The sequence below is a fragment of the Solanum pennellii genome, chromosome 8 (genome assembly GCF_001406875.1).
Source record: "Solanum pennellii chromosome 8, SPENNV200".
In the NCBI taxonomy this organism is placed as follows: Eukaryota; Viridiplantae; Streptophyta; class Magnoliopsida; order Solanales; family Solanaceae; genus Solanum; species Solanum pennellii.
In genome coordinates this window covers 70,259,762-70,287,714 of record NC_028644.1, presented here as the reverse complement: position 1 = coordinate 70,287,714, position 27,953 = coordinate 70,259,762, and the positions used below count along the sequence as shown (strand labels likewise).

Sequence of the window (27,953 nt, the reverse complement as noted above, 5' to 3'; positions counted from 1 at the left end):
CATGGTCAAAGGCTTAGTGTAAATATTTGATTTGTCTATGATACTATTAATACTTGCTTTTATTAACCAAAAAAACAAATCGAAACCAAAATGACACAATTGACATTTACAAGAAGTTATGGGTGAAAATGAATTTTGTTATAGTATACCTAAAAAGTTCATTTTGCGAACTACTCCATATAATCCATAATATTATTTCCCTTCCATTAAAGTTCAGTAAATTTGTCGTAACCCTCAAAAGTTATAGCTTTGCTGCTTTAGCCCAAGCATTTTCTGTTTTATGCTTTACTGGTCCTTGTAATTTGCATCAAAACCAATTTTGTCACATGTACTTCGTCATTAGCTCGGAGATTCACATTCAAACGGATTTTCGCCATTGTTAACTCCTCCGCTGTTTATCACCATGTCCTCAATCGTCGACCAAACGGAATTGCAAAAAGAAGTAGAAGCTCCGGCCACCGTGACTGACCCAGGAGACACCGCGATCCTGTCGGGGGAAGCACCAGCAGACGGTGCTGGAGATCCGAAACACGAGAAATCCAAGGAATTTGCTACCCAATCCGGAGATGTACAGTCAAACGATGCAGACGCTTCAAAACCTGACGACAAATTGATGAAATCCAACGAGGCTAGTGATGCAGATCCCAAGGCAAATGAGGGAGATACTTCTAACGAGTCTGGAGATGTACAATTGAACAATGCAGAGGCATCGGAGTTGATCCGATCGAACAACTCAGATGATTCAGATCCCAAGGCGGATGAGCCGAAGGGTGATACTGTTGAATCTAATGAAACGGGAAGTAATTCGAAGCAGCTAAAAAAGGATGAAGGTAGCCGAACATTTACAATGAGAGAGTTGTTGGATGAATTGAAGAATGGAGATGCCAATGAAGATTCTGAAGCTGAAAGAAGAGAAAGCGACACACCTCACAGGTTTGTGTTCGCTGGCTTCTCTATAAAATGCAATTTCAATTGCAGAACTGAAAATATCATTAATGTGTACTTATCAACTAAAAAATTATCATCAACATGCTAGATTGAATCAGATGCTTCTGTAGTAAAAGTGCATTCTCGAATGTATAGCTTACTCATCCAAGTTAACTATAAGCTGACTGCAGATATGATCATGATGAAGATAATTAAAAGACAAAGAAAAGTTTACTACAAAACTAGTTAATTGAAGAAGCTGATGTATTGTCCGATAGTAGAAATTTACAAAGTTCAGGTGGTTTTGATGAAAATGATCATGAACGAAAATATATGAAGCACAAACAAAATTTGAGAGAAGTAAAAAAGATTATAGTATAACAGACACAAAGGCAAGTAAGCACACTCACTTGGAGAAAATAACCATGAATGAAAGTAAACAAAGCACTAACAAAATTTGACAAGAAAATTGACATGATTGAAGAAAATGATGGCTGGTTTATGAGTTATGACCATGCCAGCATCTGAAGGTATCACACCTTCTTGTCTTGACCACTGATATTGTTGTAGGTATAATGAAACACAAAAATAATTTCTAAAGCACAAAATGAATTCAAAATATTTCGAGTTCCTAGATGGCATAGTCATGGGTTAATAGCTGAAAGTTTGTCTCGTGTACTTCATGTTTCAAAGTAGTTGAGGCTTCTGTTTTGATCCTTGAGAATAGATTCAGAACCACTTTCTGAAAATAAGAGCTATACTTAACACCTCGTGATGATGTTACATCAATCTAGTCCCAAATTTGAATCTGAATTTGAAAGAGTTAAAAGGATTTAGTTCCATTTGATGTTAAAATAATAGCTCCTTATAGCTAAGTTCTCCAGAGATGTGACATCTGAAGGCATTTTGATTGATTTAACCATGCAATCAATTTATGCAACCTATCATCTTTTGAGTAATCTCTGCTGTTTATTTTGAATCACTTCTACAACCACAAATACTTCAGCTTGACCTCAATACGTCATGACATCTACTGTTTTTCGTTCTTTTTTTAATTGAACATTAAGAAGCCTATAACTTACATTTTCCTGTTACTTGTGAATTTGGTTCTCCAGTCAACAGAGCAGTCAGCAGCACACAGAAAGTAATGCTGCCTTGGAGTTGATTAACAGTGTCACAGGTGCTGACGAGGAGGGCCGATCTCGCCAACGGATTCTAACATATGCTGCCCGGAGGTACATCTAATCTTTAGCACCATTTTAGTTATGGTGTTGCATATCTTAATTGAGCTTAGGCTGTCATTCGGAATTCTAATTTCATGACAAGTTTTATGGTTTGTAAATCGAGAGGCCTCCAGACAATTCACTTTCTTCAAGGAGTCAGAGTTCTTTTTTTATTATTATTTGATAGGTAATGATTTTATTGAGATTTCTCGAATACTGAGTGGGTTCCGGGAGTGTACATTGCAAAAGGAAAAAATTCAGTTCCTCTTCAATCCTGTAAAGAAAGTAGAAGTCTAACGTGGTATCAATTTCGTTTCCACAAAACTTGACACAAAAGCAATTATATCTATCTGAGCATGCTTTCCTTCTTTTCTTCAGAATACTAATGATTTCTTTCACTGTAAAGCATCCACCATACAATTGAACTGTGGTATTTAAATTTTGAACTTAACCAAATTCCTCCTCTGGTCCAGCTTATCAATATCTCCCTTATTGTCTTTGGCATGGTTCACTTCGCCTCAAATATATCCAATAGCATGCTCCATATCCAATTGATTAATTTACAGTGAATGAACAGGTGATTTGCATCTTCGTATACTGTCATACAAAACACATCTGTTATAGATACATTCCCCTTCTCTGTTCTCTGTAGGTTGTGCTGGGTTAGGCAAGCCTCCTTAGCCACCAGCCAAGTTACACATACCAATTTATGGGGAGTTCCGTTTTCCAGGACTTTTCTCCATGGATGATCTGAATGTGAGATATTTACCCCTTTAAAGTAGTTCGTGACTGGATCTGATAGAGTATTCTCTGAGTGCTCTGTGTAAGCTTGTTCATATCAAAACACGAGTCAATTGAATACTTTGAAATGTTCCGCTAGGACCACAAAATGAACTGCTATCTTATGGGAGAAGAAGAAAAAAAGCTTGGAAAAAAACCGACAGTTTCAGCATCTATCCCATGTCATGTTGAGAACAGATTCTCATTTCTGTGTCAATGTGGGGTTCTTGGTGACTTTGTTTATTTTCTCTTTGTGGTCTGGTTAATGTATTCTTCACTTTTTGGATTACAACAAGTATGTTGTTATTGGTCTGGTTAGTGCATTTGTGCACAATTCATGTGGATCAATTTTCTGAATTGCATAGAAATATTTCACATATTAAGCCTTGAGTTCATGAAGGCCTATCTGAGTTCTGATCTTTGTACAGGTATGCTACTGCACTGGAGCGAAATCAAGAAGATTATGATGCACTGTATAATTGGGCACTGGTTCTTCAGGTAATTTGATTTCTCAGTTTTCTGGACTGATTGTCTTGCAATTTTTCTTTTTGTCATCCTATGCAAGCTTTATCTAGGAACGACCTAAAGATAAGGAAAAATGATTTGAGAAAGAGTAATCCTATTATCTACTTATTGAAGGATCTGAATCTTTCTTTCATGAAATTATTCATGGTTCAATAATTCCCAATTTTGACTTTTCATGCAGGAAAGTGCAGATAATGTAAGCCCAGATTCCACTTCACCTTCAAAAGATTCTTTGCTCGAACAGGCATGCAAAAAGTATGAGGAGGCAACTCGCCTTTGTCCTACGCTGAATGATGTATGTATTCAAAACCTTTTATTATTTTTTTGATTTATTTATTTTTACAATTCATTTATTTAAGATGTAATTTGTGTAAATGTAACTGGCCTAGGCTACATTGTGATGTTGGATTAAGTAATATTTACCTGAAGATCAGAGTACTATATATGAAAAGTCACTATTTATTGGCCTATGTTATGATCTCTCACTATTTCATACATATTAGTATTCTCTCTGATGATTTTCTTTTTGATATTATCTTTTCATTATCCTCCAGCAGCAAAACCTGCTACCTTGTACCAAATTGCAAATTTAATACTGTATTGTCCACTTCCATTGAAGTGAATGACATTAAGTTGCAGGAGCAATTCGTATTGCTTGTAGAAGTTTCCTATCCTTAACATTGGCATGCACCCAACCACACGCGCGCGTGCGCACACACACATGTATATATATATACTTATGACATGGTATGGAAGATTGGTAAAGATTTCTTCAGCTGCTGAACAGGCCTTTCCTTCTTGTTTTATCTCTGTCTTGTTCCTATTTATCTCAGGCTTACTACAATTGGGCCATTGCAATATCTGATCGAGCCAAAATCCGGGGTCGTACAAAAGAAGCTGAAGAACTTTGGAAGCAGGTATTGTTAACTTCATTATGTTATTTCTCTATTTTCCTCATGGGCGAAAAAAAGTCTGTTTGGTCCTAATAGATGGAGGCATCTTTCCTCATCTATGTTTCTATGTTCTGTCAATAGATGTATAACCTTTGCAAGAACCATGGATGAAGATATGCGAAGTTATTCTGATTTTTTCTTGATAGTAGAAGTTATTCTGAATTATTGTCACATCTGAACAACCACTTTGGTACCATTGGCCTTATTATTTCTTTGTTACCTAATTGAGGGACGGTTTGGTATCAAGAACTGGTTTCCTGTTTTAAGTTTCAAAATGTGGAAAAGAGAATTCAAACGATGGTGTTGTAACTGTTCCTGTTCTAGATACATCTTTCATGCATGCGCACAAACACCAAAAAGAAAGAAAAATGTGTCTCTGGTTTATTTGTTCCCTATTCTTCTCAACATCCAACATTACTCTTACCTTTATCCCCCATCCTCAATACTAGCGCTCCCACCTTCTCCCCAACCCCAACCCAATTTTCGTCACCATATTCTTACCATTTCCTTCCCATATGTTTTTTCCTCTTCATCTGTTGCTGTCGCCCTTCCTATCCTCTATCGCTGTTCCACATCATTCCCTTCTCCCGCCTCTGAACTACCTTTCCACGGCTCACAAGCATGTTCATCCTTTTCTGCTTTCCTCAACTTTGTTCAAAAACTGCTTTTAATCCTGCCAACGTTCTTCTATTTGTTTTTTAAAACTTATATAAGTAGAGAAGATGTATTATTTGATATTTCTAGAAATATTGTAGAATACAAACATAATTTTTATGCTTTGATTGGCAACTTATGATTTCATCAAAACAATAAAACTCGTCCTTATTCAAAAAACTTTTCTTATTCTTCTAAATTTTCAGGCAACAAAGAATTATGAAAAGGCTGTCCAGCTCAATTGGAACAGTCCACAGGTAATTTCTAATCTAGTTTAATTAACCGTAATAGTTTCTATTAGTCCCTGTTTTTTCCTTACCAGACTATAGTTTTTTCGAATTCTATTTTTTGTGAAGGCTTTATCATCACAAATACCAAGATATTCTTCTGATTTTTCCTATTTATTAGTACAAAGGCCTTGTTATTTCTTTGGATATACCAATTTACCAGTATATCATACAACTCTTTCTAAAGGATGCAGTTGTAGTTATTTAATATTTTTTTATGTTGAACAATTTTCTATATGCTATGCTTGTTAATTTCTGGTTAAGCATCGGGATGGCAATGGGGCGGGGCGGATGCGGGGTGGGGCGGGTTTAAGGTTGTGCGGGATGGGTGGGATGCAGGGCGGGTTGAACTGTGTTTTTAAAACTAATCCGGGGGCGGGTTGCGGGGGTATATGTGATTTTATGTGGGTTTAAACTTCATTTACTTTTTTTACATGTTATAAGAGTGATAAATTATTACTTATTAAGATAATTTCTTTAAAGCTACATTCAAGATAGCAAATGAAAATGGTTCAATAAAAAATAATTCAAGTTCTCACATGTTTCCCAATTGACCTCTAAAAAATAAGATTTGAAGTCACTTATCCTATTAAATTAATACAACTTAATGTAAAAGTGAATTTGTTTTTATGAGTTTTATTTTTAGTATCAAACTTAACTAGAAGAAGAAAATATTAAAAAACTATGTGGGGCGGGTTCATGCAGGGCGGATTAAAACTTTGCGGGTTAAGCTCAACCTGCACCTCCCCATTTCCATCCCTAGTTAAGTAGACGTTGGCCTTCATTTTTTTTATATGTATTTTGCTGCTTTTCTCCTTTTATTTTACCTTCTATTGATCTACTTTTGATCTCTTGTCCTTGAGAGTTTTTCCTACTCTAATGCCTTGACTGTCATTCCAGGCATTGAACAACTGGGGACTTGCCCTGCAGGTATCTTTACTTGAAAACCCTATTCTAGACAATCTTTTGTAGACTTTAAATATTGTTAGTGTAGTTTATGTCATTATAGTTCCTGAGTTTTGCTGTGTATTTCAGTTTGCTGAATGAAATCTGATCTTATGCTTTTTGAAATACATCCAGGAACTCAGTGCAATTGTTCCTGCAAGAGAAAAACTAACAATTGTCAAAACAGCGATCAGTAAGGTACTGGTGTTATTTGACACAGCCTAAAATCTAAATATGAAGAATAATCTGCAAAATAATTTAGGTCCAGTAGTTTGGTAGAATTCTAGAACAATTGTTTATATAATTTTTGTTTATGCTCACACGTCACTCATTAATTCATATGAACTTGCAGTTTCGTGCAGCAATCCAGCTGCAATTTGATTTCCATAGAGCAATCTACAACCTTGGAACTGTTCTGGTGGGTTTAACATATTTGCTCCTTCTGGCTTCTGTACTTGGGACTTGGGAGAGTGTTGATCATTTACAGCAACCTCCTCCTTTTTCAAGTGAAAATTGAAAAAACTTAAACAATGTGAATTGTGAAAGGACAAAGTGGAAATGATGATAACCTTCTTTTTGCACCATTCTCTTGCAGTATGGATTAGCAGAGGACATGTCAAGAACAGGGGGAGCTGTTACTGCTAAAGATATTTCTCCTAATGAGTTGTACAGCCAGTCTGCGATTTACATTGCTGCTGCACATGCACTTAAACCAAATTACTCGGTATGTCATTTATATTTGAAATATATGATTCCATTTTATCTCCATTGTATTTCTGTTTGTATAAAAAATGGTTGTGATGATAAGGGGAAGCAGTGCAGTGGAGACATTGAGTAAAGTTAAGAAATGCGTCATTTTTAATCCGTGCCTTCCCTTCCAATTTCTTCAAACTAATCTACCACTGACTTGGTAACTGTTGGTGCTGGTGTCATTATCACTTATTAACTCTATACTCTGGTTTGACTAACCGTATCAAAAGAGACTAAACTATGTACCCTGGTGATACACATTGCTTGTAATTCAAGATTTTAATCATAATTCTGCTATCTTGTGAAGGAAAGTTGGCATCAGCAATCCAGTGCTATTCTTCTGTTTTAACTTGTGCAGTTCTCGCTTTCTCCATTGTCCTCATTTCAGCTGTCTGTTGTTATGCAGGTTTATACAAGTGCCTTGAAGCTTGTGCGATCTATGGTATGTATTGTTGCTTGGATCCTGTAGTCTCTGAATAGTCCCCCTTCTTATTTTGTTGTATTTGTTTTATTATGCTTGAAATGTAGGAGTATATTTCAAATTATATGCAGCTAAAGAGAAGTGCACCCAATCAGGAGATAAAACTTATTTTTTGATAGATTTGAAATCTTATAAGAATCAAAATGAGAGTTTTGTTAATCTTTTTAACATATAGATGAGGGGAGAAGGTTTCGATTCAAAAAGAGTGGAAAGCATTTTGGCATATCATGGAATAACAATTTTTCATTATGATGATCAAAATTCAAAATGGTTAAGAGCTGATATATGAAAAATCAAGTACTCCTATATTCAAGGGAGCTCTTTAGTACGGCAAAAGCAAAAGGAGAAGGGTCAATGAAAAGTTGGTTTCACCTCTTAAACTAATCTCTCTGGTTGTTGAGAAAATAGAGAACAAGTTTTTATTTGTTACTACACAAGATAATTCTGTAATTCTAATATTAATCATTACTATGTTGGATCCCTTCCCTTTCTTTACTAAAAAAAGCCTCTTGCTTTGCCGTCAAAAGTCTAGTGAAACTAGCTCTTATTATGTAATATTTTGTTTATTGAGATAAGCATGTGTTGAAGCTTTTTCTTCTTTGGGCATATTTGATCTGACTAGGAATGTAAGTTTGTCAAATAATGCAATCAAGTTCTAAAAGCACTTCTCTGTTCAGCTACCTCTGCCCTACCTGAAGGTCGGATATCTCACTTCACCACCTGCTGGTAATCCACTCGCACCACACAGTGACTGGAAGCGTTCTCAGTTTGTTTTGAATCAGGAAGGACTTCAACAGGTGAAAACATTCCATGCCTCAGTTTGTTAACAATAAACACTCAGTATTTTTACGCGATCCTGGCTCTTTTTTTCTTCATGGAGAGTTTAAAAGTCTAGCTTCATATAAAAACCTGTCTTGCATTCAAAAATTTTTCATGCTATGAGGTTTCACCACAAATATAATAGCATATCTAAATTAAGCTAGCGTTTGACCATAGATTTTCCCAAATAATGTTGGGAAATCAGATTTGGGTGAAGTTTGGATTGAAGTTTCAAAATGTTTTTGGCCAAAGTTTTCGGAAACATGTCACCTTTTTCTTTTAAAAAGCACGAAACATGACTTGTACCCATAAGTTCTAAAAACTAGCTAAAATATCCATAAGTTCGGCACAAAATTATCATTTTTATAATAAACTAGATAATACATTATCCTAAAATCATAATACAATACTTTAATAAAAGCTACTAATAACACAATTACTAGCTACTATAATTTGTCATATTAAAATTAGTTACGAAGATTCGTTAGTGAAAAACTAAATAATAACAACAGTACTAACTAGCTATTTTTCAATATAATATTTCCACATTCTACGAATAATCTCTTCACGGTGAGTATGCATTTCCAGATCAGTTGACTGAAAAGGGTAGGTAGGAATTAGTTGGGGTCATGAAGAGATGAGCTTTTTTATAAAATATAGAAGTTTAGGGTTAGTTTTAAAATTTAAAAGGATATCATCAGCTACATTTTGGTCCCAAATCACGTTTTTAGTAGATTTTGGGATTTGGTTTTCAAAATTTCACAAAAAACTAGACAAATTCTGTGGCCAAACATATTATGCCCAAAAAAAAAATCTATGGTCAAATGGGTCCTAAATTGTTTTCAACTACGGAAAAGTATGACCAGATCACGTGGTTGGACCTTACTATTATTGCTTATCATTGTTTGCATGATCCTTTTGAACTTCTAGCCTTGCATATCAGTTATGTAAAGCCTACCATGTCACAGGTTTGTGACTATTTGCATTTGCTATTTTGTCTTGAACTGGAGAATGCTCTATTTCCCTAAAGGTCAACCTTAAATCCATTTGATGCACACAAAGTGATATGTTCTTCTTTTAGATCAATCAAGTAGATGACAAGATATTTTTGCCTTTTAGTAGTGATGAATTATGTGACCATTTCATTTAAAAGCTTAAGTTGTTAAAAAAAACACATTTTCATGTTCTTAGTTATGACTTCAACATGTTTCTTCACATGCAACTCTGTTTTCTTTCATGGCCAAGCACATGAAAATTCTTTTTGATAATAGGTGGCAGTGAGACTCGAACATAGGAGATCAACCTGATCTTAACCATGTTGAAGTGTGTGACCAACTCATTTAAAAGTTTAAAGCTATACCGAAAGAGAAAACATTTATATTCTTAATTACGTCTTCAACATGATGGATCTGAATGCTCTTGCATGTCTAATTTGATATATAATTGTAGTTTTCTTACTAGTAATTAACTAATTCCTTTTCTTGCTTGGGCAGATCAGTAAAGTTGATCAAAGACACATGTCAAGTAGCCTTTCATCAAATTCAGCAGATATGAGTCCTAGTAGACAAGCAATTAAAGTCGATGTGCCAGATATCATCTCTGTATCAGCCTGTGCAGATCTTACATTACCACCTGGTGCAGGCCTCCGTATTGATACGATTCATGGGCCAGTTTACATGGTAATTCTTCATGCTTTCTCAGCATACATTTTCCACTTATGATGTCTCCTGTGGCTACTTCTGATAGTTAGTTGAGCTCATGGATAAATATGCCTTAGAGAGCAGTAGAAATTTGATTGCTATATTCTCTAACTTGATGATAATCAGGGTCAGAACACAAATCCAGTCCTATACAAACCAATAAATTGGAGACATCATATTCTCTGTCAACACGGCCAATGAAAATTACAAGTCATTTATGGTTTATTTTATAAGGAGGGTGACTAGTTATAATTCATCAACAAAAGCTAATGGTTTCTACACAGGGTGTTCTAATTGCTTCCTTTAGCAGATGATTTGATATTCGTAAAGTCATCGCCTCCTTTGCAAAATGGGTCCATCCTTTCATAGTGCCTTTGCCTATGCGTTTGGAATTTATGGAATATTATTGCCATCAAGCTCGGACCTACCCATTACTGTCCTTGACCTGTTTGCTGTGATGACCCACTCACCTTTCTTCATCTAGTGATGGAAATTTGGTTATCGTTTAGGAACGAATTGACTTTTATGATCTATCTACGCCCACTTTTATTATGTTAAATCTACTTTTTCTCTCTGTGGTCATAGTGAGAAACCTTCCATGATTGTAATGCCCTTCTTCCCTCTCTTACTCTCATGCCACAAAAAGGCTTACTTTTGTAACATCTGAAAACTGCATTTTGGGTTGTCTTCAGATTTACCTTCTCTTTGAACAGACCCATTTGTCATATCTCTATCAGTTTATCTCACATCTAGCCCACTCAATTACATTTTCACTCCGGACTTTCCGAGTTGGAGATTATTACTTTTAGATAGGACTTGTTTTCAGGTTTGTACAAAGATGTTCTGGTAATTTCGCAAACTTTAAGCTACCGTTACAAAGTGCCATACTGCTATCTACGTTTGATCTGTTCAGAGAACATATAAAATGGTTTCCCAGAGGTGAACATGAACATTGTCTGCAGATCGTCATTCTTCTTATTTGTGAAACATAACTCATTAGTTTTATGTTCTCCATGAGCTCCTCATTGTAGGTGAAGGAGAGTGGGAAAACGAAGTTCTAAATATGTTCATTTTAAGATTACTCCATTGATTGGAACACCTCCTAAATTTTACATTCAGTTTTGGAGTTAAAGTATTTAACATTCCGTGGAAAATTTCCTTTTGCATGATCTTGTGACATTCTTCTATTTGTCAGATCGCTGATTCATGGGAATCTTTGGACTGGTGGCTTGATGCAATTCGTTTGGTTTACACGATAGGTGCAAGGGGCAAGAGTGACGTTTTGGCAGGCATCATCACTTCATAAGCTTTTTGCGTGTAACTATATGATCAACCTCAAAGGTGGGATTCCTGCTCGAGAAAAACCTGATTTATTAGCCTCTGGAGTCTGTTGCTAATGTACACTTGTATATTATTTGATTTTTCACATGAAATGAGGTTCATTGAAGTTCCTCTTTTAAGCGGACGTACGTCACAGGACTACAGATATTTGAGCTTGTACTGATGTTTCATAGATGTGGATTAAGGAAGAGACTTTCTTAATTAAATTCTTAGAGGGTTCTTCTTGTGATCGTCTATCGAATTGATTTGCTTATTTAAATTGAAAGAGGAAATGCTGTTTTAGTTATGCATTTGGTAAGGATTTAAGATATATTCAGAGACATTGTCAACACGATTGATCCTTAATCATATCTAGTTACTTGCCATTTCTCAGGTTATTCGTGTTTATTTACTGTAGTGCAATTGATTTTACTTATAATAATAATCTGATAGAAAACACTCTTTAAAAATCAACCCCGCACCCTCTAAACTAATGAATGCAAGCGTTGCACTCATACTTGTGCCTATAACATGATTAATTAGTGTGTATTTTCAATGTTATTACTCTCACCTCTCTTTCTTATATGCCTTATTCTCTTTTCTATTTTGTTCTTGGATGGATGTACAATGCTTACAGAAAACTTGTAATACTTTGCACGGGATATCGAAATTTATTGTAAATGAATGCCACCCATTCTCATTATAAATTTCATCTGAGAGATACAACTTTATCAGTTCCTAGACTAAGAGCACAGAAAAAAATAAACGACACGAGCTGTAGGTAACTTTAAATTCTCTTGTAAATCAGTACATTAGTTATTTTCATTTTTATGGACCAGTTGGACACTGAAATTCTTCAAGAAGCCAAGAATTTCATGCAGATTGGAGGAGTTACCCTGGCCAAAGCAAGTATAGATGAAGGAAGAATCCATAGACCTTCTCCACAGATCAAACCAGAAGCAACTGCTGGAACCATCACCTTAGCTTTCTTAGAGTTAAGTTTATGCCACACAAACACAACCAAACTCCCTATACACATATCAATACCAAAATAACCACCAATTAGAAAAGGCACCGCCATCGCCATAGGCAATGGCATCCACTTCCCTATCTTCTCTGGAGAAAGATCTTTCACCAAATTTATGGCAACAGCAAATGCAAAGAACCCATAACACAGCTGCAAGCAATGTTGAGGTAAAGCTGAAACACCTTGTACACTGAGAATAGCCATGTTTCGATAGATCAATGCATAAGGTGCCTTGAATTCACCATTTGGATTGCCAATATCAAATGCATTGTAGAACAAAAAGAAGCATAATGGACCTATCACACAGCCTAACGCTGTCCCTATAGCCTGACTAAGAAACATAGTTTTTGGAGATGTCAATGTTAAATGCCCCGTCTTAAAATCTTGCATTAAAATGCAAGAAATGTTAACTACTGACTTTATCAAACCACAACCAGCTAAACCAGCAATGACACCATGTTCTTTACCAGCCAATGCAGCCATCATGAAAAGTCCCACTTTACCATAGTTATATGCCATGTTTATGTCAGTCAAGCCTGAGCCATACGCGTTGCAGAAAGCTAAAGACGGAGCAAAAAGATAAGCTAGGATCACCCAATACCATCTGATCTCATGGAAAATCAATGGAATCATAATCACAGCAATAGTCCCCAATGCTAAATACCCTACACCTCCTATCCACATTGGAATTCTCTCTCTAACAAACGCTTCATCGTACTTCACATCCTCTGATTTCTTCTCCTGCCTCACCCCTGCTGCTGATATATCTAGTAATCCAAGTATTTGATTAATCATCATACATACATAACAGTACTTATAGCTAACGCTAAATTTTGAAGTTTACCTGGACTAAGATTTTTGCGTTTGAACCTCTCGTGAACACTAGACAGTGTGAAATACAATATCTTGGCAAAATTGTATAGCCCATCACCAAGGAGGAGCGCGATGGAGATGAAGACCTATATAGCAACAAACATATAGTACTAGAAAATGATGTAGAAAATTTTGGAGAGAGATTATTATATATTAACCTTGTAACCATTAAGGCTTTTCATACTGGATTCTGATATATCAGCAGGGAACCATTCTCCTTTAAGTTTTGCAATGAGAGGCCACATAACACCCCATGAAAGAATTGCCCCAAGAAGCAATGATATGTTTACTATATGTGGACATATCATTCCAGTTCCCACGTAAGTCAAGCTAAAATCAAAGTAAAATCTAGACCACAAAAGAAATGTATATGTTAAGCAGATCACAAAAAAAATAGTCATTTAATTTAGATAAGGGGTATTGAGCTTAAACTTAAAAAGACATACGTTTGTTTCCAGGCTTTTAATCCAAAAGTAGGAAACTGTTGAAATCCACAATCCTGTTTGCCAGTATAAAACCACTGAAAGAAAGCCCAGCTAAAACTATAGGAGAAAAACTTGAGGAAACCTTTCACTTGCTTTCTGCAAAATAATCAACAACTTATAGTAAATAATTTTAAAAAATTACTATAAAAAAAAAGAAGAAAGCTTACCTAGCTTTTTTATCATTCTTTCCATGAAATCCATTAATTAGAACAGCAGTTGCCATTCCAGTTGGAAAAGTCAACTTATAATCCACTATCAAGACCTGTGTATCATTGCAAAACGATGTTTTCATCAATTCATTAATTAATTTCAAATGATTAAGAATTAGTGAAGTACCTTTCTAAGTGGAACTAATACAAAAAGTCCAATAAAGCAAACTACAAGAAGATATCCAATCATCCAACCAATTTCAAGTTTCTTATAACTATCTGATGTATTTCCAACCGTTCCAACCCCTGCTAGTTCATATGTTTTCTTATCCATTCCCAATAAATAAGATCCTAGTCCACCTGAAAATTCCAAAAATATATATATATATTTCACAACATTAATATCATATAATCAAAAAAAACATTATGATATGTATATACCTACCTCCAAGAGCAATGCTGTAACACGCGACAGAACATGTTTGTATCATGGTATTTTCCTGTCTTGTGAAAGGAACAGACACAAACCCCATCTTTTTAATGATCTTAGTCCATGCCTGAATGAAAACATAGGCAAGAAGAGCAGCTGATACATTGAGATTAGGATTGATCCCAGTTGTGAGGTTCATTTTCATTTGTATCACACTGTAAATGCTACCAATAATTGTACTAGCAATGATTCCTCGTAACGTGATCTGTTTTGTCCAAGGTTGAATTCTCATCGCAATCTCATCCTCCTCCCCCTCCCCCTCCATAGCAACTTCCTCTAATTCTCTGTTGCTATTATTCATCACTTCAACTGCAACAATTCAATTATTATAAAAATAAATAATACCTAATGTTAGCTTCTTCAATGGTACAAGTTACAAATAAGATGAATACAAGTAAAAAGCGAATATAATGAAGTAGAGCTACTAATAGTTCTTGGGAATATTTTTACCAAAAAAAAAAAAGATATTAAACTCAAAGAATGAAAACTTTTTATAATGAAGTAAACAATTCCTAGAGTTTCTTCATATGGGTTCTGGTCCCAGAATTTTGGATTTTGTACTTTTTTTTTACTCATATAATATTGCCTTCCATACTGTAAGTTGACTGTTTTATTTTTGAGCCGAATCTATCAAAAATAATCTTTCTATCCTACTAATAAAGTCGGTATATATCTGAAAGATTTTACTTTTTAAATTATAATTGTTGTTTGTAGCGCATAAGTTGACTAATTTTATGAGGATTATTTTCTCATGTTACTAAGGAAAGAAAAATATTGTTTATGTATGTACCCACAAACACACACAAAAAGAAGAAATAATAACCACCATATATGGAGAGAGTTTATTTAACAAGTATCTTGCTGGCATGCAAACCATTGATCTCTACGTGACTACACGCATATTTGGGATTACGAATTTGAAATCTTAATTTTTTAAAGTTATTTAATTATGATTTAATAATTTTCTTTATATATATAATGAATTTTTAAAATAAAAATATAAGACTTAGACGACAGTTATTGAGTTCAAAATAATACTTAGGATATAATTTAATTTCTATGCACTACTATGATTAGTAAAGCTATGACAGAACTGAAGTTTTTACTTTTTTAAAAGAAGATGAAAAAGACAATGAAATTCAATATATTTATATATGGAAGTAATTTTTTTGAAGATAAGGTGTCAATTGAATTGCTTCAATAAATATGACTGCTATATATGGAATATATATGATGTAGATCATAGAAAATTATCTTATAGTTACAAGAAACCTTTTTAGAAAACAAGCTTAATATGATAACTTATTAAAAGAGAGTAATACAATATTTTATATACGATTAAGTCAATACTTATAATTAATCTTTTTTTTAATTGTTTCAATATATATATAAGTAATAAATAAAACATGAAGATAATGAACTAGTAGAGGAGGTTCTTCCATCATAAAGTAACCCAACTTTTGGTTCATGTCTCTTTCTTTCTTTCTTTTGTGTTATTTTATTTTATGTTTAATTTTGAAATCTAGAAATAAACTGAATTTGTGCTCTTTAAAAATCAACCTTTTTAGCATTTTTGGACAAAGACGTGTAGTTCTCCAAAAGGCTATATAAATATATTCGAATATTATGATTGTGAATTATTTTTCGAATATAATGAGTGATATGTCAATTATATATGAATAAAATAAAAGATGAATAAGAGAGGTGGACAGTGGAAAATTCATTCATCTTTATCTGATTGGCTAAAAGAGTCAAAAAGATGCTTCCTGTTGGTTGCTTGACAAATGACAACTAATTAAATATTCTTTAAAAATTAAAATATGTTTGATTAATACTAAAATTACATAAATAATCAAATTTAAATTAATATGTATGTGTACATAGTGGTTAAGTAGTAGTGTTGTATAAAATGGTAGTAATAAGTAGTACCCTCCCTCCATTTATAATTAGAAATTGTGAGTGAAATTGTTTTTAATAAAAAATATTTTATATTAAAGTAAAATTAAATTAACTGAGTTTCAAAGAGAAAAAAAAACAAAGAAGAGATGATGCTTAAAATTGGACAGGTTGGAACTACCTGTTACATACAAAAATATTAAAAGAAGAAACTAAAGGATTATAAAGAGGTTTTTAAAGAGAACAAAATATTCCTATCAATTTAATTTGTTCATTCTAGAAAGAATATCTTTCTTTTTACCTCTCTTTAATTCTAGACTATTAAAATTAAAAAATATTTTAACATACTTTAAATTTTTTAAAATTTAAAATTATAAAAATGTAAAATTTAATATCAAATTAAAATGAAGGAAGTAAATGAGTAAAATTATATTTAAAACATCATACTATATATAGATAAGCTAGGGAGAACAAAAGTTCAGCCTAGCTAACTAGACGAATCCAAACACTAGTAATTATTACAAGAATAATATTTTTTTGATATAATATATACACTAGTGAGAGAGAAATAATTGGTATATAAAAATAATCTTGTTTCATTTTGACTGATATAATTCAAACAAGTGGGCTATAAATATCTATAGGTATGGCCCCAAATTGGACTTTTTGTACTTGACTATTTGATTAGTTAGTAAAACAAGATCCAAACATTGTTTAATGCAATAATTAGAGTGTTTAAACAATTAGTACTTAGGAAACATTTAGCTGAAAATTAGGCATAAGAAAGAGAGGAAGACGTGGGGACTGACACCTAGCTATATACTTAATCATACTCCTTTCTTTACTCTTTAATCAATTACTCACAAATTAATTGGAGTTTGTAGTACAAAATTTGTACTAATCCACTTTAGTTATCAAGCTTTTTCAGATTAATTAAAGTCTATATTCCTCATGTCCACCTTGATTTATTTTTTACTTGTTCAATATAGTTTTTTTTTTAAAAAAAAAACAAACAAAAATTTCTTATACTTAATTCACATGATCAATTTAAAAGAAATACTCTCCTAATTATTTTCTCCAACTTTATCGTTAAATGACTTTTTCTAAAATACTTGTAATCAAATTTTAGATTTTCACAATATAGTGAAAAACAAGTTACTAATAAATACAAAAAATAAATTTTACGCTAATTGTCAATTTATGCCATAATTAATGCTCAATGACATACATGGAATTTGTGCAAATGGTATATATCTTTCTTTGTTATGGGAAATCAAGTTCTATGCTTTGTAAAGCTCGCAAAGGTAGAGTTGATCTTTTTCATACTTTATTATTAATCTCGTAATTAATAGTGTCAAGTAGCTTCAAATTACCGTTAAATTAATAGTATAAACTTATTATATAATTAATGAATTGATTTATCTTTTTATTTGTGCCTACCTCCACTACTTTTAGTGGAGTATCATCATCATCATCACCTCCTTGTTGAAAGCAACAAAGAATAAAGAATATTATAAAAATCAGAAAGATGATACAGTACAAAAAACAAACTGTAATCAAATGCAGTTAAGATTATTGTACTTACTAATTTGGCTTAAATGGATGATTCAGTTATAAGGGTATGGGACATGGTACCATAATACTATTTAGATATTTGAACTAAATTATTTTAATTGAACATCTTAATTGATCCTAATAAAATACTGTTTCAATTAGATATTTTGATTCAAATCTTCAAAAAAAAATATTTCATGTGTTTTCATTTATCTATTAAATAATTAAGTTAACCTCATAAAATATGTTATTTATGTTAGTGTAGATGCGTATACTAAAAGAAAATAATATGTTAAGAAAGTTGATTTTCTTTTTATCCACAAACTAGTTATATATGGTCCAAGTTGAAAACACCCACAAAGACACTCAACATGCATGTGTTAGACATGAACTAATAAAGAAAAAAAAGAGTTGAAAACATCCACTATCAGTAAAACTAAGATCAGATCCCTCCTATAGTAGTGTGGGGTTGAATTTTGAGTCCACATTTTTAGAAGCATTTAGCCTATCAGATTTATTGACTCAACTAATCCAAATTTTAGTTTTATATTATATATTTTCAAATTTTGATCAATTGTAGTATATAAAAAAACTTGTAATTTTACTATTTTATCATATTTCCATACGCGTGTATTTGTTTCTTGAACTTATAAAGAGAAAGAAAAAAGTATTCGATCTGAATTAGAATAAATAAAACACATCTTTGTTGCGTATGGACAAAATTATTCTCATAATTTTTACAATGACTTGTATGGTTATAGGAAAAATGTATATAGAAGAATATATAAAGGAACAAAAATAAAAAGGTATTTTATCTTTGATTTGAACAATTACATAAAATGTCTACCTTAGAAATCGAATAGAAACAAAAAAAAGAATATGATAGTTTGATAATTGATATTTGATTGATCGGTAAGAGAGGCAAACACACGCCACTTGATGGATGCTTCCAAATTCGAAAGTGACAATGTTTCACTCTATTAAGTCAATGCTTTATATCAATTTGCAACTATAGTTAACTCATAATTACATTTCCTCCATATCTACCAATTTTATTCACCTCCCTTCATTTTCTACATTATTATTTTTCCTTTCTACAAGTTTAGTCTCTTTCAAGTGTTTAATTTCCTCTCTAACTACTAATTTACTTAATTATTCCTACAATAGAAGATCCGATTTTATATCTTAAGAATCTAACTTAAAAGAGGGATCGAGTGAAAGAAAAGAAAAAAATTTATAACTCAAAAATTGCAAAGTCCACACCTTTTATATAAGATCAAACATGAATGCCAAACTTGATATATTGTCATCTTTGATCTTTATTATCAGGTAAATTTCATGATTAATAAAGTTAATTAAGAAATATATACGCTCTAGCTTCATACTTGTCCAGTATATATCTTCTCTTGCTAAATACTTGGTCACACGTCTGTTAAATCTAACAAATAAAATTTATTATTACTTAACGGAAATAAAAAAGACTCTCATTGTAGAGTTTTGACAAACTTAAAAGTGAAAACAAGAATCTTTTCGCTTTTTTCTCTTTTTCTTGTTTGATGACGGTACTTGAATAGCCATCAATCAGTTATTAATTAATTGATACTACATGATATGTATATATATATAATAATTATATATAAAGCTCCAACAATTAGTTTAATGTTCCCGAAAAGCACAATTGAGGATACAGAAAAGTATAGTGAATATTTTTAGCTAAAGCTACACGATACTTTTGAATTTTGATGAGGTGATATTAACATGTAACAAAATATATATATATTGATTACCAACTTTATATGTGTCCAATATCTGCCATAGAGCCGAAAACACCATATGATACAAATCTTACCTATAATTTGTTGTGTTCATCCCTAAGCTTTTAACATATGTGTCTAAAAAAAAAAAGATTTTAGATTGATAACTCTCTTGTGCTTTCCAGTCACTTAGATTTACTATTATCCAATTTCAGTGCCAAAATTATTCAAGGACTAAGTAATCCGTTTCACAGAAGGATGGCCCAATATACATTTTTGAAGTGGACCTGATGTTGTAATGTAATACCCACAACTTCAACTTCAAACAGGCCCAAACCAAATGTTTCTACTTTCTAGTATTTGCACTGCTCTATTAATTGTCAAATCCGAAGCAAGAGATCTAAAGTGAAATGGTAGCATAATCAGAATTTTCAACAGCGATATTCAAAATATAACTCAACAAAAAGATCCAATATCTATTATAGATACATAAAAAAAAATGCAATATTAAAATTTTATATAATTATCGATGTTTGGATATATGGCTGCGTAGTCCGTTTGAAGGGTATATATATATATTTCTAACTGTTTCAATAATTGCTGAAAAATAAAAAAGACAAGTGCAGAGCAAATTGCGCATAAGTACAATGTATGGCTACTTTCTGCGACTTGGGTTAACAAAAAGCCTTAGCACGCGGCATATCAAAACTCTGTTGGCCAATACACATTCCTACTTTGTCGCCTTCCATACTCTTTTAGGCTCAATTTATTATATATCCTCTCATTTAATTTTTTTTGATACAGAAAATAGAGTAAAATCATCCAAAAATTATCACATTTTTATTAGTTTCAAATTACATTACCCTGTAATTGAATATATAAATAAGCAAGTCTTATTAATTAGTGACGCATTATAAAGCTATGTGGACCTAGGTTCAAAGCGAATAATATTACTAACACATTAAAATGGTATTCCCGTGTTAGCCTTGGGCTAAAGTTCAACTGACTTTAGAAAAAATCCTCAAAATACTTACGTGACACCTTTTCTTTTAAGATTAGTAAAGATGTATTGTATATAGAAGTAAGCATGCTCTACATGCAACCTTCTCGATATATGAATTATCAATAGGCAAGGCTGGAGTTAGACTACCCAACTTTGAATGAAGGCAAATTTTACCCATTTTTCTCTGTTTTGGATTAAAAAAAATTGATATAATAAAGGTGTTTTTGAATTATTTGACTAATTAGAAAGTATTTTGAGCCAAAAAAATGTATAGATAAAGATTTTTTAAAGCAAAATGTATAAATTTAACCAATTTTGAATAGTTCATGTATTTGACTCTTTTCCTTTATTATATGGTGATCAAAAAGATGTTTTAAATTTGATGCACTAGTCTTTTAAAAACCTCTCTTTCTTTTCAAGATGATGATATCCTTCTTGAATCTACTCAGTGAGTATGTTGGTGTTATCTTTATTATATCGTGTCATAAAAGATCAAAAATCCTTAAAAAAAAAATCACATTTTTATTAATTTTCTATATAATTAAAATATGTCATAACAAATGAAGTAGTATATTAAATTGGGTAAAATTTGTCGTTTTGTGAAACTCACACCTTCCACGTCCCTAACTTATTCTGTCTGCTGAGCATATGAAATAGTCAAAACCGTGTGCTCTCCAGACTCCAGCCCCAAGATTCATTCCAAAACAAACGTCGCCTGCCCCTCATAAAAGAGTCACCCCCCTCCCTTCCTTTCCTCATGAGTAATTCATTCCAGCAAAAATGTGTAAAGGATTTCAACCAAACGAGAAAGATCGCCTGAAAATCAAAGGCTTTTATCTCCATTTATCACCGACTGAAACCGTCTCACCGGATTCTCTAACTCTGCATTATCTCCCTAGAATTAGTGAGAGTCCATTAGAGATTAATGATTCCAAAATCCGATCCAATTCCCCCGGTTTCGTTACGCTTCACCGGGTTGTATCAGCTGACAAGGTAACAACGAAAGGTGTTATTTACGGAAGCAGGGACAGAGTTAAAGCCAGTGAAGGAGTAAAATTTGAAATATTCATGGCTGATGTAAAGCTCATAAAAGGTATTTTCATGAAAGATCTACAGAACTGGAGAATCGATTGCAAGTGCGCTTTGTTGGAAAACGACGATTTAAAAGTGAAAGGAGCAGAGGTGTGTGTGGCGGTGGAAGGACGCACCGCCGCGCCGGAAGTGATTACTGAGAAGGTGGAGATGACGGTGAGATCACGGCGGAGGAGCTGTTTTCAGAAGCTGGAGGAGATTCCTGAACAAAGAGAAGTTGAACATGACGAGTCTACTTGTTGCTGCTCGGAGTGTGAAGGTGAAGAAGACGATTCGGACGGCACCGATACGGCGGAGGGAGTTGGGTGGGCAGTAGATGTAGGGATATGGGTGATGTGCCTTGGGGTGGGGGTGGGCTATTTGGTCTCTAGAGCTTCTTCAAAGAGCTTAAGAAGGAGGAGGAGATTCATATAAAAAAACTCAATGCAAGATTGTTTTGGTTAAATAATCCTGCGTAGACATTTTCTCCACCACTTATACCTTATAATTTTATTTTTCTGCTACTAATTTCTAACAAATAGGATATAGAAGAAAGTTTTGTTTTGTGCAAAGTATTCAAGTCTACAGACAGGATCTTCATATTTTGCTAATAAACACAATTTTCGGGCAATTATCTTTAATTTACATTTAGGCTCGTTAAAAACCAAAAATAAATTATTCTAGAATTGTTATTCCATCTTGTTTTTATCACTTTGCAATTTTCGAATCGTTAATCACTCAATTGTTCCACCATTTAGTAGTTTAAATAAATACTACTGTCATAAAGAGATGAAAACACACTTTTGGGCATTGTAAGCTCACAAGTAATGGGGTGGGAGATGATGCAATTCAATTTTGGTAATTGTCACACAGGTAAATTTCTAAGTCAATACAAATAGACTAAACTTTTTTTAAAAAAAATCTAAGATTAATCTCCTGTGAGAACTAAACTTTTTTAAAAAAATCTAAGATTAATCTCCTGTCTTTCTCATCTAATACACCAACTTAATCAATCTTATGTTTATTATTACGATTATAAGTGATAAAACAAGGACTAATTCACTATTGCACAAGTAATTTGAATTCTCATTTTCTTTTTTCTATTTGTTTGCTATAAATAATAAATAAATAAATTGACACGTGGCAAGGGCTACGTGTCATCGCAGAGATACATGTATCCACGTCAGCGTCTCTACGCCACCCAAGTTATGATCCGGAACCCAGACCCGAATTACACGTATCCATATGCTGGCTGGCACGAGGCATCTCCTTCTATATGGTAGTCAACAGATCCCCTAATGATAAAATAAAAGTAAAATCACTTTCAGTAAATTAAATTATTTATCGCCTAGAATTTAGAGAAAAACAAAAAAAACAAAATAGGTAGTAGTAATAAAATATTATCGATAATTTGTCATAGAATAGTTCATTTGTGAGCTACATTCAACTGCCAATACTTTCTCCGATGCTCTTCCGTCAATTTCAACGGCCATTTCCACAATCGGCAACTTATACTTCACTTTTATAACAAAGCGATTTTGCTTATTCGGTCCCAGCGGCGATGGGCGGCGGCGGTCCCAGAAACTATTCGGCGAATCCAAATGATTACAAGCTTCTCGAAGAAGTCGGTTATGGAGCGAGTGCAACAGTTTATAGAGCGATCTATCTTCCTTACAATGAAGTTATCGCAGTCAAGTGCTTGGATCTCGATCGCTGTAACAGCAATCTGGTTTGTCTATATTTCTTCTGCTTTCTGCTCTCTCAGTTTGCTGATGGAAATAATTGACTTTGACTTGCGGATTAATTTATATTTTGCTTTGTGATGTCTAGTATTGAATTATAGATGTAGTTTTAGTTTATCTTAATGGATATAGGTGGTTAGAATTGCAAATTGGGTATAGAGATCATAGAGTTGAAAGGACGTGGCTTCAATTGTTTGTTTGCTTTGACTTGTCATACGTCCGTGTTTTTACTCCTTGTATTTTGTCAGCAGTCAATATTAACAAGACTCAGTTCTGGTGTCTCCAAGTGATGTTGATTGAACAAAGTTACTGATTTTACCCTGCGCACCCAAAAGGGTAGCGGCTTTGTATTATTGTTGACCCTGTATTAATTTCACACTGTTGGAGTTCATTGACGAGCCGAGGTTCTTCCCAAAACAGCCTCTCTACCTGTGGGTTTCTGTCATAAAAAAAAAGTCACTGATTTTGTATTATTGTTGACCCTGTATTAATTTCACACTGTTGGAGTTCATTGACGAGCCGAGGTTCTTCCCAAAACAGCCTCTCTACCTCCTACCACTAGGAGGTAGAGATAAGGTTTGCATACACTCTACCCTTCTCAGACCCCACTTAGTTGGATTTCACTGGGTATGTCGCTGTTGTTGGTGTTCATTGTCGAGCCGAGTGTCTTTCGAGACAACCTCTCTACCTCCTAGAGGTAGTGGTAAGGTTTGCGTACACTCTACCCTCCCCGACTCCATGGAGTCGGATTTCACTGGGTACGTCATTGTTGTTGGTGCCCATTGGCACTAAACGCTAATGCACGGATAGATATATGGAATGAGAGTTAATTTGTGTGTAATCAGATGACAGAGTATTATCAATTAACTGGGTCAAGTCTGAAGTGACAGCTGGTTTTACCTATCAGTAAGGCAGTAACAATAATCAGGTTTGGAAGCTTTAAATTCTTTTCTTGAACTCCTTTCGATTGCGCTTTTATGTCAAAGATTCTGGTTTGCTAGGTGTTCCGCTGATGATGTATGCATATGAAGTTCTCTTCAAGGGCATAAAAAGAACATATAAGATCTTTGGCTATTTTGAAATGCGATTTGCTCCACGTCTATGGCAATTTATTTCCTAATTTTATTTTTCTTTGTTATTGTTGTTGGGGGTATTCTAAAATAGAAATATAATAATATGCGACAAAACTATTTAGCAGGGCAAAAGAAAAGAAAAATAATACACAGTAATGTAATTTTAGTTGGATCAGATAACAAAGTATCAAAAATGTAAGAGCGACTTGTATTGAGCGATAGATTGGTCGACAATGAAATGGACAACAAAACCAAAACTGTTCCGTAATTACATCTTTGATGGACGTTATCTGAGAAGCCCGTGGATTCTCTCTACAAGTACCATCACATTATAGTATTCAACATAAAATCACATTATTCCTGTCACCACTAATCCTATTTTATCAGGGGATCGGTAGCTATCAAAATTCAAAGAAGTCTTTTTTTTTTGTTAGCGGATTTCTCATTAAGTTCTTGTTTGACTTGTCACTAGTTGAACCCCATGATATTCATCTGTTTGAAGTTATTATTTCACTAATGAATTCATCTTTGTTTCCTTCTTAATAAAAGTAAATGCAGATTACGTAAGCAATTAATAGACCCTTTACTATAACCAGCCCGATGAAAATATTTGAGAGGAAGTATCCCTGAAAGTAACCATAACCATCTGTGCTTGGTCTATTTTCGACTTTTCATGCCACCCAACATTTTTGTGCTTCTTTCCACTTGTGATAATATAGTTCATTTTGGTAGGTTGATCGACGCATTCAATGTAAGCACCCACTAAAATTTATCAGGTCAGTGTTGTCTAAGGCAAAAAACATAGAAAACTGCCAAGTGTTTGCTGGTGTTTTAGCTTTTAACTAAAGATAGAAGCATGAGCTTTAGTGTAGTAAGACTTCGACGCGAAAAAGTAACTTAATATATAAAGAACAGTTATATTGGGCAAATAAGTGAAAAACTACGATTACATAGAATATATAAAGTATAAGTCATATCAACAAGTTCAAATCTATTACATAGAATATTTAGGGACTAGCTTGTCATATTGCATAGAATAGTTAAGGAGTAAGGACTAACTTGTCATATTGCAACTTCGACCTACAATTTTGGATTGAAAATTCTGATAGGGGGAACCGGTTGTGGGTGTCGCCAGATAATTTCATTTCCATGTTATTAGGAAACAATATATTTAGTTGGTGTATGTTCATTTCATGTCATACTAACCTGCTAAACTAATGGCCTTTCAACCTTGGTCTACACTCCTATCCAAAAGAAGGAAAAGATCCTAATATATTCTTTAATTGGGATCTTATATTTCCACTTATTGATTGGTTAATGTTTTCAGGGGCCCCCAAACCTCCTCCATTACAACGTCATGAATTTAAGAGTAACAAATTTAAATATCTATTAATGAATCCCAAACTATTTGGCATCAACTATATGAATCCTCTTTGTTCGTTCAAGTCTATTCTGGCTTATTTTTTAATTTCATTTTAAAGATAAGTTGGAGGTTTTCTTACAACAACATACCTAGTGAAATCCCACTATCTCGTGGAAGTGAGACCATAACAATTAAACCTTAATTGCAGTATTTGTATCTTTTGAGTCCATAGGGTTCTGTTTTCAGCAAGGTTGCATGCATTCTAAGAAAGTTTAAGCCTTTTGAGAAAATTATTCTCAATGTGATTTTTGGTCCGTCAACTCCTTTTTGAGGAGTAGAAGTGTCAAGGAAGGCTTCTTAATAGTTACAAATTGAGGTGTTATATTATAAGGACTGTATTTTGAAATCTCATTTTTATTTGGGTAGGATTATGCTGCTATTTTGCTATAGGTATCTGAAAAAAATTATTTCTCCACAGGATGACATACGCAGGGAAGCTCAAACTATGAGTTTGATAGACCATCCTAATGTAATAAAGTCATTCTGTTCATTTGTTGTTGAGAACTACCTATGGGTGGTGATGCCCTTCATGGCTGAGGGCTCTTGTCTACATCTCATGAAAATAGCATATCCAGATGGATTCGAAGAATCTGCTATTTGTTCTATGTTGAAGGAAACTCTCAAGGCGTTGGAATATCTCCATCGACATGGGCACATACATCGAGATGTTAAGGTTTGCTAAAACTGATGTTCCCTTGTTTCTGACCCTCAAATTCTGATATTTGTGGTTTCTCTACCACTTTTCTCATCCCAGGCTGGGAATATATTACTGGACACTAATGGGGCAGTAAAGCTGGGCGATTTTGGTGTTTCCGCATGCATGTTTGACAGTGGTGATAGACAGCGGTCTAGGAATACCTTTGTAGGAACTCCGTGCTGGTGAGCATATAGGCATCCTTTCAGTCACTTTCCATCAATAATTGTTTCTATGCAAGTTTTTTCGTGCACTACATATCTATCAAGGCATGAACTACTTTTATTTTGTAGGATGGCACCAGAAGTTCTGCAGCCTGGAACTGGATATGATTTTAAGTGAGTTTTCTCTGTCACGGTGTAAGATCTTGATGGTTTCATATGTTATGATGTAAAATTTCATTTAATGCTTGACTAAGAGCTATTTGAGAAAGCTGAAGGCTAAATTCCTTTTGAAATTGTACCATTGAATTACTTTAATGAACTTTTAGTGCTGAAAGGTATTAAGTTTATGCATTTTAATCCTGTCACTGAATTCAAATATGAATTATCCTCTTTAGTATTTTTTTGAAACGAAAACTGAGTATATTTATTTATCACTAGATAATGCTAGCTTCTTGGACTTAATCAGGTTGTAATGATGAAGCTTATATCATTCATGATATAACATATTCCAAGCATTTTGTTCATGTAATAAGCAACTACGGTTGATTAGAAACTTGTTTTCGGATATGTGGTCTTTCAGACTTCAGTGATAACTAAATTTTGGTTTACTTGAAATTGGTAAAGCAATTTAAGTGGCACATGGAGTATTACATGATTTTGAGTTTATGTATAAATAAGTCTTATTTTTTAATGACTTAATCTGGTAATTTAAGTGCTTAAAACAGTTATCAAACACGCTCTTAGATGAGATTCTGAATATTGACATAAAGGTCTACATTTTCTTCTTGTCTAAGTATAATGCTTGTGTACTTATGCAGGGTCTATGAGAGTATTTAGATTATCAATGCTATTGACTCTAATTTTCTTCCTTCTACAGGGCTGACATTTGGTCATTTGGAATAACTGCCCTGGAGTTGGCTCATGGCCATGCACCATTTTCAAAGTACCCTCCAATGAAGGTATCTATTCATTTCCAAGAGGGGACAACAACAATACTTTAACTTGGTGCTTGAGTATGCATTATTTAAGTTACCCTCTGTTCTCTCGCCACAGGTACTTCTGATGACAATACAGAATGCCCCTCCTGGACTTGATTATGACAGAGACAAAAAATTCTCTAAGGTAGTAATTCCATTTTTGAATTATTTCATAAGTAGGTATTAAATACTGGTTTAATTCGATTGTACCCAC

At 33.6% G+C, this 27,953-nt stretch overlaps 4 protein-coding genes across 6 annotated transcripts in view; 3 read left to right on the top strand and 1 right to left on the bottom strand.

The window, feature by feature from the left end:
• The first annotated feature begins 305 nt into the window (after window positions 1–305).
• LOC107028819 (protein HLB1) lies at window positions 306–11,753 on the top strand. Its single transcript, XM_015230030.2, has 14 exons — window positions 306–933; window positions 2,043–2,162; window positions 3,359–3,428; window positions 3,637–3,750; window positions 4,289–4,372; window positions 5,269–5,319; window positions 6,250–6,279; window positions 6,430–6,492; window positions 6,647–6,712; window positions 6,890–7,018; window positions 7,451–7,486; window positions 8,203–8,322; window positions 9,838–10,023; window positions 11,240–11,753. Exons 1-14 carry the CDS (start codon window positions 404–406, stop codon window positions 11,348–11,350), a joined length of 1,710 nt encoding a protein of 569 aa, XP_015085516.1. The 5' UTR covers window positions 306–403; the 3' UTR covers window positions 11,351–11,753.
• A 281-nt stretch (window positions 11,754–12,034) lies between these two features.
• LOC107028735 (metal-nicotianamine transporter YSL1) lies at window positions 12,035–14,930 on the bottom strand. Its single transcript, XM_015229914.2, has 7 exons — window positions 14,344–14,930; window positions 14,086–14,258; window positions 13,917–14,011; window positions 13,711–13,845; window positions 13,423–13,612; window positions 13,236–13,350; window positions 12,035–13,158 (listed from the first exon to the last, which is right to left on the bottom strand). The coding sequence occupies exons 1-7, from the start codon at window positions 14,687–14,689 to the stop codon at window positions 12,221–12,223; spliced, it is 1,992 nt and encodes a 663-aa protein (XP_015085400.1). The 5' UTR covers window positions 14,690–14,930; the 3' UTR covers window positions 12,035–12,220.
• A 6,258-nt stretch (window positions 14,931–21,188) lies between these two features.
• On the top strand, window positions 21,189–22,311 carry LOC107027288. Its single transcript, XM_015228463.2, has one exon. The coding sequence runs from the start codon at window positions 21,376–21,378 to the stop codon at window positions 22,099–22,101; it is 726 nt and encodes a 241-aa protein (XP_015083949.1). The 5' UTR covers window positions 21,189–21,375; the 3' UTR covers window positions 22,102–22,311.
• A 642-nt stretch (window positions 22,312–22,953) lies between these two features.
• The window catches only part of LOC107028803 (serine/threonine-protein kinase fray2), an 11,407-nt gene continuing 6,407 nt past the window's right edge, over window positions 22,954–27,953 (top strand). For all 3 annotated transcript variants that reach the window (XR_003579991.1, XM_015230005.2, XM_015230004.2), the window contains exons 1-6: window positions 22,954–23,395; window positions 26,323–26,577; window positions 26,659–26,783; window positions 26,892–26,936; window positions 27,640–27,721; window positions 27,816–27,884. Coding sequence is in view for 2 of the 3 variants with exons in the window: in XM_015230005.2 (XP_015085491.1) it covers window positions 23,228–23,395; window positions 26,323–26,577; window positions 26,659–26,783; window positions 26,892–26,936; window positions 27,640–27,721; window positions 27,816–27,884 (744 nt within the window). In the remaining variant the exon portion in view is untranslated. The remainder of the gene's footprint in view (window positions 23,396–26,322; window positions 26,578–26,658; window positions 26,784–26,891; window positions 26,937–27,639; window positions 27,722–27,815; window positions 27,885–27,953) is intronic.